The 19,274-nt window shown below is 47.6% G+C and overlaps 2 protein-coding genes across 2 annotated transcripts in view; both read right to left on the reverse strand.

Annotated features, from left to right (window-relative positions):
• Nucleotides 1-1,599: 1,599 nt before the first annotated feature.
• LOC119165585 (lysosomal alpha-mannosidase-like) lies at nt 1,600-3,524 on the reverse strand. Its single transcript, XM_037417717.2, has 2 exons — nt 2,616-3,524; nt 1,600-1,938 (listed from the first exon to the last, which is right to left on the reverse strand). Exons 1-2 carry the CDS (start codon nt 2,748-2,750, stop codon nt 1,687-1,689), a joined length of 387 nt encoding a protein of 128 aa, XP_037273614.2. The 5' UTR covers nt 2,751-3,524; the 3' UTR covers nt 1,600-1,686.
• Nucleotides 3,525-5,829: 2,305 nt separating this feature from the next.
• LOC119164824 (lysosomal alpha-mannosidase) overlaps nt 5,830-19,274 on the reverse strand; it is a 158,073-nt gene continuing 144,628 nt past the window's right edge. Inside the window, exons 19-23 of the mRNA XM_075873021.1 lie at nt 16,003-16,098; nt 12,222-12,294; nt 11,267-11,353; nt 7,981-8,103; nt 5,830-7,920 (exon numbers count right to left, since the gene is read on the reverse strand). Coding sequence (XP_075729136.1) covers nt 7,741-7,920; nt 7,981-8,103; nt 11,267-11,353; nt 12,222-12,294; nt 16,003-16,098 — 559 coding nt within the window. The 3' untranslated portion in view covers nt 5,830-7,740. The remainder of the gene's footprint in view (nt 7,921-7,980; nt 8,104-11,266; nt 11,354-12,221; nt 12,295-16,002; nt 16,099-19,274) is intronic.

Genomic DNA, 19,274 nt, shown 5'->3' on the forward strand with positions numbered 1-19,274 from the left:
GTGGACAGTGCCTATGCTAAGAGACACATAATAGTACTAACCTTTTGGCACAAGGCAACATCAGTCTAAGTTAAGTAGTACATACACTGAAGAGTGAGGCATGCTTACAAAAGAACTGAACACACTCAGTGCTTGGCATTTTTTTTTTTTGCCAGTATGCTTCACTGGTATCAAGCATTCCAGTTTATTCTGTCAATACTTCTACATTTTGCAATTAGTGTGAGGCATTTCCTTGGCGAAGCAGTACAGAATTCCACGCAACTATCGTAATATTGCGAGCAGACTCCTCCCTCCTCTGTTTCGGTGATTTGAGAAAGTGTCCCTTTTCTGAACTGTTTGACTCTGGGAATGCATCTTTCTTGTAATTGCTCATACTTTGTGCACCTGCGTTTGCCTTTCAAAGGTACAGTGGCAAATACTAATGGCTCCGTTTGGTCCTAGTGGAGCATGGTACAACGTGGTGCTGCTGAACAAGGACCCCTATTAACTTCAAAAAGGTTGCTAGGTGGTCTTGTTGGTACGTACCCATAGTTATTCTACACAGTGCATAAATGGGACTCAGAAGAGACCATACACATAGTGCTTGTGTTTTGTAGTCTCTTCTGTGTACCATTATGCGCTGTTTGGAATCACCACTATTAGGTTGAACAAAGCAGCACCTTAAGCATCAGTGGTTCGCCCACGTTAGGGGGGTGTTGTGAGGTTAGCTAAATCATGACATACGATTTGATAAATCATGGTTTGCCCATGGCACTCTTATTATTTTATCACCGTCATTAAGGCTGTAGCCATGGTCTTTGGCAAGCTCTGCCAGAGATGATTGGTGGTGGATGTAATGGCTATGAAAAGAGGTGGTAGTTCACTGGCTTGCTCACAGGTGGACATATGAACAGCAGCAAAAGTGTAACGCTAGGAGGAACTTCGAAATTTTCAAGAACTTCCAAGTTTTGATCACAACAGCGACATATTTATTTTGTGTACCTCGATCAATGCACAGTTTGGCTTCCAGCATTCCCATCCCTCTGGGTGGCCCAGTCTTCTTTACAGCTCTCTTCACCATTGGATTGAAAGGAAGGTGCACTTCTGGCATTGTTAGCAGTAGTGTGATAGCCACCACAGATCATAGAATAGATTTCTGAACAGTTTTTGTTCCTCTTTAGTTTTCTACAATATTTACTAGAGAGAACTCGGGCACTGTGATCGTTCAGCCACCATGGTAATGATGAGTAGTACTACACTTATTTGCCTAGTCTTCATGCCTGCAGGCTTCGAATGTACTTGTGGCTTCGTTTATTGTCGTTTTGACATTTGTTCAGATAAAAGAATGGATTGGCGTGAACTTCGCTGCCAGATTTGAATTAGCCTAAAAGGTCAAGGTGGTGAATTTGAACTTCTAAATGCTTGCTGAACTGCATTTTGGGACAAGGGGAATGCAGGACACATGAAGCCAAATGGGGCCGAAATAACAAAGTTTAGACAAATTCGTGTCCTACCCATCATTCCCATGCTGTTTAAAGTGCCATGCATTGCAACTCCCATAGACACTATGCCAGAGTCTCTGGCATAAAATGTAGTGCCAGAGACACTAGTACTCGAGTGTATTTATAAGACACTTTATCAGCTGTTATGCTTGACTCGGTTTCTTAAACAACTCCCCAACCTCGTCGTTGACTTCATCTATGGTTCTCACTGGTGCACCCTGGAGGCTGGTGGTAGGCTGAAAGCCTTGAGTGCTGCTAAGAATGTGCGGATTTGTCCTGGCTGGATGTTGACCAGCATGTTTCCGTGCACCTGCTGCATGAGGTAGGCAGACTCGTCGGGAGCCACATACTTTCCTTCTGTTTGTGTCCACGGACGCCGCTGCACCTCGCTGCGGTACTGATGTGCCGACAGCATCGTCTCACAGGCATCTAGGAGCAGGAACGAGTGCAGCAGGTGCTGCATGCATTTGAGTACGTTTACTCTGACTATTATCCAACGGACTTGTGTAAGACGCTAAATGATGTTGGCACATGCGAAAAATCGCAACTGATTCCCCTGACCAGAACTGAGGCATTGGTTTTTTTTTGAATAAGAAAGGCAAAAAAGGGTCAAGCAGGAGATGATGCACTCTAGCCTAGTACTGAAAGGGCTTTGCTATGTCCGTCCGTATACTGGGTAGGTGAAACCAGGTTATATAGTAGTGTTGTGTGAGGGCTTAATTAAGCTAACGATTTCGATGGGTCGAGTTACAGCAGCATGTAGGAGACGCTGTTACAAAAAAGTGAGCCCATAATTATTATCATGCAGCATTTGTAGATGGTGAAGTTTGCAAATATAATGGAGAAGTTTGTTCTGTGGAGGTAAATATAGCTAAGTAGACAACTTAGAAACAAATGATAGCGAGCAGATCATTTTTTGGGGGGCTTGTTGGTGCATTTTAATAGAAATAAGGCACCAACGAGATGAACATAAGTCCTTTCCACTTCTTATGTTCATCTCATTAGCATCCTAGTCCTGTAAACGTGGGCAATAAATTATGATCAGGAGAAGCTCATTTGAAAGAGCTCAGCATATCGATAGAACTTTACACCCATGGAAGGGAGGGAAGTAGACAGGAATGGAACAAAGCGCACCGTGACGGACACGTTGACGGTGAGGTCCTGGTGGATGTTTTCGATGCGAACCAGAGTCCGGTTGTCTTCTGTGCCCTCCAGGGTCATTAGGTGGCCGCCAGGAGGCAGGGCTACGCGCAACTCTGAATGCTGCATGAGCAAATCGGCAAACGCTAATTACATACACAATCTACAGTGTTAGAGGGGGCTTGTATCTGTGGTTTATACCTTTAGGTAAGTCTCATCTACTATGAGTGTTTTAAAGATAAATCGAAACTGTTGCCCAGTAAACAATTGAAGAGCGTGGGGCAGCACACGGAACTTCCCCACTACTCCAGTGTACAAAATGTTCTGGAATCTACACTTAGGCAGCCCTGTTTGTGCTCTGCTTGCCACAAGTTTGAGTTCCTTTTACTCGTGTTTTCTAGCAGCTGCACGTCTTTATTAGGCCTCATGGCTTTGGCTCACTTGCGCATTTTTGTTTACAAGGCGAAGGCCTAATGATTTCATTCGAATGTGACTTTGAGGGAAATGGCGGCATTAATGCGGCACCGTACAAAAAGTCACATGACCACCCTCACATCTCAAAGATCGAGGCATGATAGTTGCATGCTCACTCCGTCTTTACGGCATTTGTGTGAATAATATATATAAAGAAATAGTGTCGGGATGTAAACTGCCCTTGGTAAAACAGCCACACTTGTTAGTTTTCTGCTTCAAGTAGCATAGGTGAATGCATTAGGGACCATGTGAGATTTAGTTTCAAAGCATATCTTGTCTAGGCTGGCTAAAGCGCGCACCTAAAGAAAGCAGGAGGAGGATGGGAAGAAAGCACCCTAAAGGCGGTTGTGAAAAGCTGGGACCAAAAAGAAAATGGCCTGTCCGACTTGAGTGACAACCGTGTGGCGTCATGGGGGTGGAGCCAGGATTTTTTTTTACTGGGGAGAGGGGGGGGGGCACTTAGGACAAATGAGTTCTATTTAAGTCGCAAGGAAGCTGGTAAAATATGAGGTGATTGATTTTATTGATATGTCGGGTTTAACGTCCCGAATTCACTTGTGATTATGAGAGACGCCGTAGTGGAGGGCTCCGGAAATTTCGACCATCTAGGGTTCTTTAACGTGCACCCAAATCTGAGCACACGGGCTGACAGCATTATGGCCTACAGCACACGGGCCTACAGCAGAAAATATGAGGTGTGTTTTGACGATGCTTTCTCTTAGGGGGCAAAAGGGGTGGGAGAGTAGGCGAAAATTTGGGGGGGGGGGGGCTCCAGTTCTCCAGTTTTGCTCCATATTTTGCAGCCTCCTTTTTTACACATAAGCAGTGGTGTGGGAGTGGGGAAATCTCGCGAAAAAAGGGTAAGTCCCGACTCAAAGAGCGAAGGAAAGTGCTTAAAGCCCTAAGGCCTCACCACACGTACGCGTTGCAGCATGTCGGCGCATGGTCTTTTGACACGGCACCGTGCCCTTTCCCCGTGGAGAGAGGGCGCATAGAAGCCGCACGCCCCTCTCTCAATAGGGAGAGAGCACGGTGCCGCGTCAAAAGACCATGCGCCGACATGCTGCAGCGCGTACGTGTGGTGAAGCCTTATGGCTTTAAAGAAGCCCTACAACACTTTTTGAGCATGGTCAAAAAACGCTGCCGATCGGTAGTAGAGGCTCCCGAAAACACGTGAGCCAAATGTGAAAGCGCAGCACGCGCCCTGGAATTCACAATTATCGAAGTCAGCTAAAAATTGCTCTCTCTTCTCTCGACAAATGGCGAAAGACGCTCAAAAATCACACGTGGATTACCCATCTATCAGCCATTGACTGATTGATGGGTAATTGGCGTGCTCGGTTGTTACAGAGATCGTCGCATGAGGCCGTCACTTGTCCACGCGATCGCACTGAAAAAAGCCGCGTATTCGAAGAAAAAAAATGGCCCCGTATCTGCATGTTTCACCGCAAATGTCACCGAAAGACGACAGTCTTGCGTGTGGAGAGAGTGAACAAAACGTTAATTTGATGTTCTGCGTGAGAAAATTGGTGAATTGTATTCTGAAAGCGTTGCGTTAGAGAGTCTCGATCCGTGCAGCGAAGGCGAACGAGCGCATCGAGGCACGTTAAACACGAGCGCCATCTGGCAGTTATCTTCAATAACGAAGGAAGGCGTGTGCGCCCGCGGAAAATTGTACGCGCCTGTCTCAAAGGCGATAAGGTGTAGAACGAAAAACGACGGGCAGGTGTTACCACCGTGTGGTCTTAGCAAAGCGTTGGAAACACTTGCCTTTTTGAGCATCGCGTTGCACTGTCAGCGCAGCGTGATAAACGCTACGGTCCTTAAAATTACTTGTGTGTGCCTTCTCTAGTATAGACACACATGCAAAACATCGACATGTTGTTATGGTGCCTCAAATATGCGCAATAATTGTTTTTAATTGACAATTGCACAAGTATGAATGCTGAAACTTGAGCAATATTGGTGGGCGCTGTGGATGGGGTTGGCCATTTGAAGTATCCTTTGGTGAGTTGTTAGGAAGATCGCTACCGCGGACAAATAGACAAATGTACAGACAGAGCAAAATTTTGGTGTCGAAGGTCCCCAAGAAAGACTATCGTCTTTAAAAGGGCTCAAGGTCACGAGGCGCGCGTGACGTTTTTTGTTTGCCCCTACCATCCCTCCCTGCTTAGCTTCCAGCGCTTTCGTTCGGACGAGAGAAAAGAGAATGCGATTGCAGCGTGTGACGAATCTTTGTAACTTTGCTCGTACTGGACGGATTCTTAAAAATTTTGCGGCGTTCAATTTGTGAGGCAATACGCTTTTCCAGTGAAGTAATTCCATGGTTACTCAAAAAATTGTTTCAGGGCCAATTCGCTCGCCCCTTCGAGCCGGGACTTCTCTTCCGTTCGTGCGCCCTCTCGCTTCATGGAGAAAGGGCACGGCGCCGCGTCAAAAGGTTGCGTACTGACGCTACGTACGTGTTACCCATCTTACTAGTCTAGGTTTGAAAACTCAACCTAGTCTAGTAACGTTGCGTGTTACAACGCGTCAGTGTGCGAGTGCCCTCTCTGCCCTCACCCTTGTCCGCTGTATCAGTTGGCGTCAAGAAAGCCCGACAAAACTGTATTTGAGCACCCCTACCTCCCTTCGTAACACAGCCAGAAGAAACGCTAGCGTTGTCATCGTATCGAAAACTTCAACTTTTTGTTGTTAAGCGTTTTTTTAACGATGCCAAATGACCCCATCGATATTTCAGTTTTTCTTCTTTTTTTTTCTGTCACTTCCCACGTTGTGCAGCATAGGCCTCGGACGAAGTTCTTTATTTGTGTAACTGTACCATTTATGGGCTGGACGTAGAGGAATCAGACTCTGGAGTTTTGTGCAGCGCCATATGTCGACGCAGTTTTGAGTAGTGTAAAGCCCGACTATTGCACAGTTTTCTGCACAACCAGGTGCAACTACAGCGTACGAAACAATGATTGAGCTATATATTAGGCGTGTTTGCGCATTTAACACTTGGAAGGAGAGCTACTAACTGCTCTCCACTAGAATCTCTCTCTCTAAACCGCCCTCCAGAACGACAGCTAAAAGAAGAGAAGGCGCACCAGTTCCTTCTACGCTCAACGGAAAAAAAAAAAATAGACCCCTGTCGACGCTACTGTAGCGTTGTGAATTGCCGCAGACGTAAAGATCTTCCGCTTTACTGATTTCCGCAGCTTGCGTGAAGCCGCTTGTGCTTGTCCTTGTGTGTTACTTTACTTGTGTTTGTGTTATTTGCGGCCAAAGCATGTCATTAAGCAGGTACCAACTAGGCCAACAATCAGTATTGTTACAGAATGGCGAGAGCGCTGGATACGGGCCGTTGCGAACGTGTTGGATAAGCAAATTTCTCGCGTTCTCCGCAGGCAGTCGCGTGAGGAAGTTCGATAATGTAGGTCTCCTATTATTGTTTTGAGTATTGATGGAGAATCGTGATAACTTTGATTATGATGCTTAACAGAGCCTAACAGTGCGTGCCGTGCAACAGTAGACAGATGACGCGCGAGACAAACATCGCACACGCCGCGACCACCAATAATCTGAAGTTCTCGCCAGCACACAGCATTACGCGCGTACGGTTTTGAAGACTTTAAGTTCTGGCTTTAAGTAGAAAATGCGAATACGTACGTCATACTGGTAAATCGCAAAATTATCGCGACCATAATCAAGTTTTCGTTCCCATTGTTCTCCGCCATTGCCGGAGCTATCTCGGAAGCCTCAGTTTTGTCTTTCGTTGTACAGTCAGAAAGTGGACACGCATTTATCGCCATCTGCAGTATATAAAAACGTAAGACAACCGTCAAGTATGCGTAATAAAACAATTCAACGCACAGGGAGCGAGAGATCGATGGAGAATGCAACTGCAAAGGTGAAAATTGCCGGGGCCATTCGTGCCGGATATAGCGAGCTTCGTACCACTGATTGTAAGATAGATTGCTCGTGTATGCACTTCATCGCTTTGACATCATATGTATGCCCAAGTTTAACGCATACGCATCTAGGCGTTACAGAAGGCACGTCGGACTAGTGCTTGCCTCGAACTCGATGTCATGCGATGCTCGCTTGCACTTAAATTGCCAGTTGTAGCACAGCGAAATAACCGAAACATCTTTTGGACTGTACCCGCAGTTCGCTTTGATGATTTTCCTACTTTTCTGAAGCGAGGTTGGATGGAAGGAAGAAGCTTGCCAGGTCCTTGATTTTCAGGAAACAGGGTTTCAAGACCAATGAAAGAGGAAGGCCTATGCACGTTCGCTTGCGGGCGGCTCTCTTTGCACACTACCCGTTTATGGCCGGTGCGGGGATGAGGCGCTGGTGGCGGCATTTTTCGCAGCGCCGCTTGGACGGAGTCTGACGCCTATGCGGCAGAAAGACGGAGCATGGAATATTCAACATCGAGAGCAGCAGATTTGCTGGAGCTTGCACCGCTCTGGTGATCTGGCATGGTCATTCACAATGACATGACTCGGGCGTGCACTAGAAGCTGCGATGTGTGACCCGGGTGTACAGGCCTGACCACACGTCGGCACATGACTTTCTGACGCAGCGCCCTCCGCCTACGTGGCTAAGCGAAGTTGGGTCGCCGCGTCTCAAAGCCACGCGCTGATACGGCTGCGTGCGGTCAGGTCTTTGCGCCCGGTGTAGTGAATGGCGAACACCGATGGCTGCAGTGGAATGGCTGAGGCCGTGAAGAGCCGCTCGCCTGCTTTCTGGCGTTAGCCGGAAGAGGCGAAGGGTAGAACATGTAGACGGGCCGGTACACCTCCTGCAGCGCTGCTCTTCGCATAAGGTCAGCTGCCTCCTGCAACATAAGGGTAATAATAAAGAAGGGCACAGGCTGGCTTCGCCGCGTGGCACAAACCTTGGGTGTTCCCAAGTGCAGCCTGTGCCGTCCCTTGACGATGATGCCCTCGTCGTTGACTCCGCGATCGTTCAAAGGCTCCTCCACGCCCAGATCGTCGTCTATGAAATACCGCCTGTGTAGCTTCAAAATAAGCCAGCGCATGCGAGCACATCAAGCTTTGCCCATCATTTTTCGTGCCTAGCTGTTGAACGGGTTAATAAGACGGCAACGGGGCCTCGTGGGCCCCTTGAGCGGGGTAGTGATTGCTGACGTGATCGTCGTTGAGAAACACACATGCATGCCCGTGCAATAAGCGAAAAAGCTTTAAAGAGACACAGCGCGGTTATGATCGCTAGCAAGCTTGTGACACTATGTTTATCTATTCCTTTTGTCCGTATCGTGTCAAAACACGGTAAACGAGCCCTTGAGTATACACTTCTTTCCTTAATTCATTAGCGAGGGTCTCGTACTGGCAGACTTGGTGCCTTTAGGTTCTATACGAGGGATTATCGGTCAACTGCCAGCTCGTGATAAGTTCAAGTGCTACGTGACGCCACACAGGCTCATAAAGAGTGTGCCACACTCGCTGCCATGGCTGCAGATGTCCCTGACTGACACTCCCACGTTTGAAATTCACATATATACCCAATAAAGTGGCTGGGGGGATAGCCGCCGTGGTAGCTCAATGGTAGAGCATCGAATGCGTTATTCGAAGTTCGCAGGTTTGGTTCTTAGCCACGGTAAGTTGTCTTTCCACCCACTTTTCCACTTTTCTTCGTTCAGATTTACATTACCATTAGGTCTAATATCTTCCCCTATACTTACTTTCCTTGGCGTTATTGTGTTAGAACTCATTATATATATATATATATATATATATATATATATATATATATATATATATATATATATATATATATATATATATATATATATATATATATATATATATATGCACGGGGTGCCCCAGCTATTAAAAATATGCCGACACGCGCAATTATGACGCGACCAAATGTTTGTTGCTGACTGTTGCCTGGAATTAGATTATTTTTGTGTTCTAAAACATTGTTTAATTAGATTTGTTTAGTTAACTAACTTATGAAGAAACGAATATGGATATGTTTGAATATGAATATGAAATATGGATAAAAATTTGAATGACAAAGTTGAAATCTCTTTGCAAAACGTCCGATTAGACAGCTTCGAACATTATATCTGAGAATTAATAGTGTTTTTCTGCTAACTACCAATTCCCGCGAAATACTAAAAATGCCACGTGACAACCCCACTGGTGCGCCTACTCGCGCCGTCATTCTGGTGCTCTCTAACGTTCCGCGTACGAACGATACGTTTTCTTCGCACCGGTTCATGACAGCGATAAGCAGTCACAGCGGTGATCGCTTTTGTGGCCGATAGCAAAACGTGTTTGTCGCAAAGCTACCATCATCGTTGTGATCCTGGTGAAACAGCACAATCGGGCAAATGCTATGGTCGTTCGTACGCGGAACGTTAGGGAGCACTAGAATCATCGTGCCCACTGGAATGCGATCAGGTTAGTCACATGGTATCTTTTTGTATTTTGCGCGCAATTGTAGTTAGCAGAAAAAAATCACAGCATATCCACGGACTGAATGATGATGAGTGGGGCGAAGTGTCCGTCCTACCGTGGGCTGATCTGTGCGTCCGTGCGTCTATCCGTCTGTATGTATGTCCGTCCGTCTAGTGAACATTCCAAGTACCACCATCTAGCATCTTTTCATCATATATTGATCATATACAAGTACCGCCATGTAGCGGACATTCCAATGACTAAACGAGAGGTGGCTACCTATTACATACATCGAGGATACACGACTTACGGAGCTTCGCCCCTAAAAGTCTATCCCCTGTGGCACATACCCTCGCTGTCGGGTATGTGCCACCGGTGGTTACAAACGATAATGGGAGACGAACTGGTGACGCCATAAGGAGCTTCGCCCCTAAAACACTAATAATTAACAGATGTAATGTTCGAAACTGTCTAATCGAATGTTTTGTGAATCGATTTACAACTTTCTCATTGAATTTTTTATCCCTATTTGTCCCTTCAAAAGTTAGGTAATTAAAGAGATGTAATTAAACTATATTTTAGAATACAAAAAAATAGTCTGACTAACTCCTGGCAATGGTCAAAAATTAACGCGCGTTTGATCACGTCGTAATTGCGTGGATCGGCATATATTTGAACTCTGACATAATAGCTGAGGTATCATATATATATATATATATATATATATATATATATATATATATATATATATATATATATATATATATATATATATATATATATATATATATATATATATATATATATATATATATATATATATATATATATATATAAGGGAAAAGTGTATATTTAAGGGCTTGTTTTTCCGTGTTTTGACACAATGTTAATGAAATGCCAAGGAAAATATAGGGGAGGTTATTAGACCGAATTGTAAGGTAAATGTGAAGAAAGAAAAGTGGGTGAAAAGATAACTTCCCGTGGGCCGAACCGGCGACGCTCGAATAACGCTCAGTGGTGGAGCATTGAACGCATTATTCGAGCGTCGCAGGTTCGTTTCCAGCCCTCGGAAATTATATTTTTACCCACCTGATTGATTTGATTGATTGATATGTGGGGTTTAATGTCCCAAAACCACCATATGATTATGAGAGACGCCGTAGTAAAGGGCTCCGGAAATTTTGACCAACAGGGGTTCCTTAACGTGCCCCCAAATCTGAGCACACGAGCCTACAACATTTCCGCCTCCATCGGAAATGCAGCCGCCGCAGCCGGGATTCGAACACGCGACCTGCGGGTCAGCAGCCGAGTACGTTAGCCACTAGACCAGCGCGGCGGGGCATTTATGTTTTACCCACATTTCTTTCTTCTCATTTACATTACAATTCGGTCTAGCAACTTTCCCTATACTTTCCTTGGCATTATTGTCTGCTACATTTCATTAATATTGTGTCAAACACAGAAAAACGAAAGAAGTGTACGCACACTTCTTTCCCAATATATTTTGGACACAAGTGTTTTTGGCAATCAATAGCACAAAATCATTGTTTTATAAAAGACTAAGGAGGGTATGGTAGAGGGAAGAGTGCGGAAATTACTGAGGCGTCCAAGCAGTGCATACCTTGGCGTCTATAACAGCGGAATTTCTATGCGCGTGGGAACATTTTCGCGACATTCTCATCATTAACATGAGCTGAATCTGCCATAACTATGTTTTGGCAATGCCGAGCAAATGAGGATGACTTGAATGCGAACCATAAGCTCAATGGTGCCCTGGGAGAAGCTGGTGCCACCTTGAGGACGGTCCGGAATCACCGTCATCTGCAGCTCCTCGGCGTGGTTCTGTGAAGACAAAGGAAGCGTAGTTGAAAACTGATGACACAGTAATGTTTGTAAGGAACGTTCACTTGCAAAAGTGGCAATATTAAATGACATAGCAAGTGGACAAAGGAAAGATGAAAATTGGGCTGCCAAGAAATACAGCATGCATAATCATGGAATTTGGGGAACGACCATAAATGCTTGAGACCACCCTCCCTACCATAGAATAAAAACGGAGTATACGGGTGCAGTGTGTAGAGAAGGGTATTCCAGCTCCACTAACGTGAAGGGGTGAAGCATGCAGCGTTTTGAGGGAAGTTTCCTTGATTATTCACTCTTGGTGCCAAGCGCGAAAACGGCATGTAGGAAAAAGTGTTTAACGACGTCAAGAAACTACAGTCGCAGTGCAGCTTGGTGGTCGTGCTTCTTCCGTCCTCGTTTTCAGTTTCATATGGCACGTTCATATGGCACGCAGGGCAATACTTTTCAGCTGCACTAAGGTCTTCGGCCATTTCTTGGGCTAGCTGTTGTCTCTTTCACATCTACAAGACCGGGGTTCTTCTTCCCTACATGCCCGATTTCAGTTCCCTTTAGGGAAGGGTGTTTAAGCTGCGATAAAGTCGTTGTTGGGCTAAATGTTGCTTTCTTCATATTAGTGGGCCGGTGGCGAGTAGTGGAATTTGGCCATTTTGGCGCGTACTCGTTTTTATGGTGGACCCTGACTACATGACACACCGTGACAGCAGAAGCCACCTACAAACTTACCCCCTGATGCTTCGCACTTAAAACTGGGCGTCTGTATGTTTTCAAACACTTAGAGCATGAGAGACTGCTGGGAGAAAACCTTGGTTCCATTTGCATGAGACAGGCTGCATTTGATGTGTCTTACCTTAATGTAAATCCATGAAACGACCGGATAGTAGCTGGAGGCCACTGACTTGGGATCCAGAGAGTCATTCAGTCTGCGCGAACCAAAGTCCAATGCACTCTGCACTCACTCTTACACTGCACTATCTCGCTGGCTTTACGTGTGTTTAATTAACTTGTATGTATTAGGGGACTTTGCAACACTTTACCAAGGTGGTCAAAAAACGCTGCATTCCGATCAGTAATCGAGGCTCGTGGTAACATGTGAGTCAAGCATTAGAGCGCAGCACGTGGCTTGGAATTTACAGTTGACTCTCAAATTCAGCAATCGCTCGCTCTTCTCTCGACAAATCATTCCATAAAGCCAAATGACCAGGCCATAAGTCCAAACCTATTCACTGATTTGAACATCGTGAACTGCACAGTTACCGCGAACGCCGTCTCGTGCCCGCATGTAGGCGCTCTCTCTCTCTCTCTCTCTCTCTCTCTCTCTCTCTCTCTCTCTCTATATATATATATATATATATATATATATATATATATATATATATATATATATATATTATTAATGAGATCAAACATACAGTAATTCCAAGGAATGTACAGGGGAAATTATTAGAACCAATGAATGTAAATAAAAAGAAAGAAAAGTGGATGAAAAAATAACCAGCCGTGCTCACGGCTGGTTATTTTTTCATCCACTTTTCTTTCTTCTTATTTACATTCAATTGGTTCTAATAATTTACCCTGTACATTCCTTGGAATTACTGTCTGTTTGATCTCATTAATATTGTGTTAAAACACGGAAAAACGAGCCCTTAGGTATACACTTCTTTCCCTTATATATATATATATATATATATATATATATATATATATATATATATATATATATATATATATATATATATATATATATATATATATATATATTGTAATGACGAAAACCGAAACTGGAACTCTCTCTGGCACAGACTCGCATGCTAGGAAGGAAGAGGAGGAAGACGAAGCAGAATAAGAACAGCCGGCCTGCAGCAAAGGCGTTGTCTCTTATTTCTCGTCCTTACAATGGCGCAGCCGGCGAAGAAAACGGCTTACGTCTCGGTTTCGTCATCCAGAACGCCCGCCGACGTGCAGCCGCGGTAAGCGTCGCTTGAGGACGGCGTCAAGCCCTCCTCGGCAGCTGTTTACTGACACCACCGTTCGGGGACGGCGTCAAGGCCTCCTCGCCGTCACGCTTCTTCGCTGATGGGACCCGCAAGGCGTCCGTCGCGGCCAGCATCGATCCCAGCACCGACGGATGGCGTCCAGGCCTCCGTTGTGGTTCCGGGAAACTTGTCCTGGGACGCGACACGTCGCGGCAACCATGCGCACGGGCCTCTCTCACCTAGGGATGGCGTACATGCCTCCTCCATACCTGGCAACCTGTCGGCGCTTCAAGCACCCACCGTGTACGGCGTCGAGGCCTACCCGGCGGCGCAAGACCGCTTCATCTACGCCACAGTACCAGGTCACAACTCATCACACGGGTTCCGCTTGCCTGGGAACGTCGTTGACGCTTCCAGCGCCCTGGAACCCATGTCCACGAATCCGACCACAGCTGGATTTCCAAGGGACGCCGTCCACGCGTCCTTGGTCAAGAATTGTACCACCTCGAATACCGCAGTCACTGTATCCTCCGCAGAGGCGGGCCTTGGCTCTTCGTGCGGATCACACGACAGCGCAGCGGAGCTGCAGCATACCATCGCGCAACTCCGTGTCACGACCAACGCCCTCATAGCGTCGAGTTCCAAGCTATGTCCTGCCATCTTGCCAACATTGTGCGCACTCAATGCCATGTTGGCTGCGGCCGCCGCACAAAACTTCGAGGTAAGCTCGCCCGAGAACCGTCGCAATCTCCGGCGTTCTCTCGCGGAGGTATCGGAGCAAGTGAACTGCTTGGCGGGGGCACATTTCGGAGTTCTGCCCGCCGTCCCGCCATCGCCGATTTCCTTCGCGCTACCGGAATTTCGCGGCTTCCAGGACGACGCCGAGGAATGGGTGGCAACCGTCAACGCTCTCGGAACGACTGAAGAGCAGAAGTGGGACATGGCCATAGATCGCCTGCGGGATGCTGCCGCAGCATGGCACAGGTACGAAGGCGCCAGGCAGCAGTCCTGGGCAGAATGGAGTGCAGCCCTGATTGCCGCTTTCGGACGGATTTCCTGTGACTCCAGCAAGTCCAGCTCGATCTTCCCCGAGGCCGAGGATGGAGCCCAGGCAGCGCCCCGCCTCGAGGCTGCAATCGTTCGTTGCAGCTCGTCAACGGAATGCTGCCAGGAGTTCCCTGCTGCTGACCCTGACCGAAGTGGCTGGAATCCTACACTACAGGTCCCGGACTCTGCATCGGTATTCGACCTGAAAATACCGCCACCAGACCTTCGTCCGGAGATACGGCCCTCGCGCTCGTCGTCTGAGGACATCGAGGCACTCAATCCTATTGTATTAGACACAACTGAACCCTACCAGACCACGATCATGCTCAGCCACGCAGACACTCGGCTACCAAGGAACGTTTCCTTCGAGAAAGCCCAGATACCTAGCTACGCTGAGGCCACTGCCATCGAGAACTTGCCGAGGACCAGCCCTCCTGCTGTTTCCTCCCAGCATACGATGTTTGCACATGACAGTTCGCCAGAAGCCACCGGCTCGACTACGTCTGGGAGTTCTGCTGTGGTATTTATGCCCAACCATGAGCTGCGTCCCATCTCATTTCAAGAAATGGCCCAAACGTCATCATGGCTGCCTCGCAGGGCATCCCGCTGCAGTTCAGTCCACCAGCGACGGTGGGACAAACACCAGCGTTTCCAGGTTACTCTGCGACCTTGCCGGAACAGTCAGGGCCGTCCACCTGAACTGCATTCTACGAGTTGTCAGGAAACGTTGCATCATGGACGAGTTCGACCACGGCGACAAAGTCAAGCCCACCCACCAAAAACTTTACCGCCAGCTCCGCGCGCGCACAGGACCCAGTCTCCATCACGACACGGTGAACGACCCAGACGACATAGCCAGTGTCGGCCGCCGGAGCCAATTTCGACAAACTTCCAGCGTGGTCGAGACCGACCACGACGATGTAGCCAACCTCGCCCACCTGAAGCACTGTCAACTGCTGCAGCTAGCCTTACCTACCAGAACATTGTCGTTTGGCCCAACGACAATGCTAGCAGTCATGGCCGAGTGTAATGACGAAAACCGAAACTGGAACTCTCTCTGGCACAGACTCGCATGCTAGGAAGGAAGAGGAGGAAGACGAAGCAGAATAAGAACAGCCGGCCTGCAGCAAAGGCGTTGTCTCTTATTTCTCGTCCTTACAATATATATATATATATATAAGGGTATCCTACATAATTGCTATCGCAATAAAAATAAAAAAGACAAGAAAGTGAAGAAAGTGCTGAAAACCATAATTATAAATAGATATATAGCCGCTCTCTAGAGCAACCTAGCCATGACGTGCGCTTTCGAACAGACGTAGCTCCTTTACCCTTTTCCATCCGTCTCTTGAGTATCGTTCAGGGCTTTTGCTAGTTCTGAAGAAGAGAGGAAGAACTTGAATCCTTTGACTCCGTTCGTACTTGGCAGTCTACAAATTTTTGCGGTGGTCGAATCGTGAAGCAATGAACTTTTTTAAGGAGGCCATTCGATTATAGCTTGGTAAAGCGTTGCAGGGCCACTTTAATACTGTTACCGATCAGCCTTAATGAAATACATTTAAAGTAGCACACGTTTTAATAATCAATCGATACTCGCGGGGCTCGGACCTTCGCATGACGGAGAACATCCCGTTGGAATCGGTGAAGAAGACGCCGTCGTTGTCCAAGGACGTCTCGTAACGCGTCGTCACGTCCGTGCTTGCCCTGCACACACCACGAGGGCGCAAGTTGTGAAGGCATCAGGAAACTCGCCGAGTTCTGCAGGCAGAAAGCACAGCACTTGCCATAGGTCACCACCTAAGTGCGCAAGTGACCCGGACTGTGCGGCGCGGTTTATTCCTTAACCCCCTCCGGTAATACTTTCACATTTAAAGTAAACGCGCGTCAATCGAGTTCAGAATTCCGTCGCGCGGCAACTCTACAAACCACGGGCGCATTACAATTCTAAAGAAACGATTCCTTTTCATCTCCGGGCCTTTGGGTAGACCCTACCATGGCTGGACTAGAGGGCAGATTCCTCAAATCTCGTTGCAGCGATCGACTAGTGGGGGCGCTTGAGCCAACCGTCTTCCTTCCCCTTTTTATCAGTCAGCGCCTCGCTTCTGACCACCTCATTGCTTCTGACCAAGCGAGCCGACCACGCTTGCTGCACGAGTTTGGATTTGAATCGAGGAGAAAATTAGCGCGCGGAAGAGAATGTCGTTTGCTTAAATGAAGAGACTTTAGGGCTGTTCCACGCGCTTCCCGCACATCCGCAATGCATGTGCCGGCACACCTGCCGCACCCAAGCAGAGGGGGAAAGAGCGTCGCCCACATTGGCATATTTGTCCCCCGCTTGCGTGCGGCAGGAATCCCGGCACGTGCGTTGCGGCTGTGCGGGAAGCGCGTGGAACGGCCCTTAGTGAGGGCACGGCCGGTCTGGTGAGGATCGGGCCGTAGTGCCATGAGCTAGCGGCGGTGAAAGGTGCGAACTAGACACGAAGCGCAGGCCGTAAGAGAGTGCAAGCGTGCCGCTCCTCTAGTCCTGCCGTGCCCCAACGCTGGCCTTGACGTCAGCATTCGCACCTGGCCATATCATCCACAAAAGAAACTTGTTTGCCTGTTCACTGGTACGCGCGTACGCCAACGTGCGACCAGGAACGCCCCACGCGCTTTCCGCATGCGCAGCCGCAACGCACGTTCCGAGACCCCTGCCGCACCCAAGCGGCGGGCAAGTGAGCGAATCGGCGACGCTATTTCACCCTCCGCTTGGTTGCGGCAGGGATTCTTACACGTGCGTTGCGGCTGTGCGGATAGCGCGTGGAAAGGCCCTTAGTAAGCGAGGCTAAAGTCCTTAAATTTTTTCCTTTTTAGGGGCGAAGCTCCTTAGGGCGTGGGCTGTGCGTCCCCTGTAGCCTGTATGTAGCCACCTCTAGTTTAGTTCTTGCAGTGTTCGCTAGATGGTGGTACCGTCCCCTGTATGTAGCTACCTCTAGTTTAGTTCTTGCAGTGTTCACTAGATGGCGGTACCGTCTCCTGTATGTAGCCACCTCTCGTTTAGTTCTTGTAGTGTTTACTAGATGGTGGTACTTGTAGCTGATGATGAAAAGATGCAAGATGTTATAAACTAGAAAGTGGTACTTGTAGTTGATGAAAACCGCGAGATCTTATAAAATAGGAATGATGTCACATATGACGCGTGTCATTGGTTGAAGACAATCGTTCGATTTAGTGCGGCGACGTACGCTAGGGGGAGCGATGTAATAAAATCGAGTGGGCAAAATGTACAGAGGATTCATGGTTTACCAGGTTTACCTCCGGAGCTTCGCCCACTCATCATCATTCACTTCGTGGATATGGCGGAATTTTTTTGTCTAAGCACCGAGTGATCTCTCTCCCGGTCCTCTCTCACACGCAGCCGTTGTTTGCCGTCATGTTCTTCCTAACTTGGAATATTTCCATAGCCACGTATGCCTGAAGTACATTGCTACGCATCTTTCAGCGGACGATATGCAGACGCGACGCGTCTTTTTATTCCCGTCAATCCCCCGTCATTAGTGAGTGGGGCGCGTTTCACCCGGCTGCTTGAAAAGTGTTAGGAAAAACATGGCTATCGAAAACGAGCATCAGCAAACGAGATTCGTCGGTGGCGCTTCAATCGGGATCGCAACAGAAGAGAAAAAGCTGCCCGCATCTTCCATGGGGGGAACTTGACTAAATACGTTTCAGACGATGGTGGGGTATCGCGTGAATTTTGCGTAATTGTGTATAATTTGGGAATGCTTAATTGTCATTTTGTGCTTATCATTCTTATTCATTGAATGAAGGGGAAGCGTTGCCTTCAACGAGTGGTGGGGCTGAGGGAAACTTTTAGACGCCTAAACCACCACACAAAGAAATGCACACAGAAAAAATAGCGTCAACTCGCAACTGATTTATTTGCAGGAGAAACGTAGGAAATATATAGCCACACCACACATGTGCAAACGCACTACTTCACCTAGTCACATGACCACAAACAACAACTGAGGACATTCAAAAGGCATATCAGGCAACGAAGCGCGAAAATCAAACTCAGACATGAGCAAAACGACTGACGTGTCATTTATACAAAGGTCACCTTTCCTCTTTATCCATAACGCTTCCATTATTTCGCGGGCCACAGCATCTGAGCTTTTTGCGACGACAGAAACGTTTGAAAACATCACCTCACAAGAACAGGAACGGCAATGCGCAGGCAAATGTGCTCCTGAATTATTTCCAATCGAAAGCTTCTGGGCCCTAATTCTAATGTTCAAACACCGTCCAGTTTGGCCGATGTAAACCCGGCCGCAACAAAGTGGGATTAAGTACGTCACACCCACCACGCAAACCACATACATCGAAGCGTGTATTTTCCCACAGGTGGAGGCGCTCGGTGTTTTAGAAATACTTTTTTCTCTGTGTGTCTTTCTTCCTGTGGTGGTTTAGGCGTCTAGAAGTTTCCCTCAAAATTATGAATCAACTAGCCCAGCAACAAGTACTTCTAAGCAGGGACGCTGATATTGGGTTGTGCCCCACTAATTGTTGAAGGTACTGTTGCTTTCATGGCATCTGCTCGAGTAAAGCAAAGTGTCCAGTCAAGCGACAGCCAAGTAAAGGCGCCCTTGACTGAATTCCGAACGCGCGATCCAGTGCTTACATATACGGGGTGAGCAGTGAACGGTTGCGCAGCGCGAGCAGTCGGCTTTTTTTCTAGCAGACACTTCCTGTGTCGGCCTTGCGAGGCGAAAGGAGGGGGCAGGGGAGCGAGCATGCGCAGTGGGCGTGTGGACGGCGCCGACGCCGAAGCGCGACATCGCGTGACTCCGCACGTAAAAAAGATCTGGGGAATTTCAGTAGAGACGAGTCGATGAACGCGC

Source organism: Rhipicephalus microplus, chromosome 9 (genome assembly GCF_043290135.1).
Source record: "Rhipicephalus microplus isolate Deutch F79 chromosome 9, USDA_Rmic, whole genome shotgun sequence".
Classification (NCBI taxonomy): Eukaryota; Metazoa; Arthropoda; class Arachnida; order Ixodida; family Ixodidae; genus Rhipicephalus; species Rhipicephalus microplus.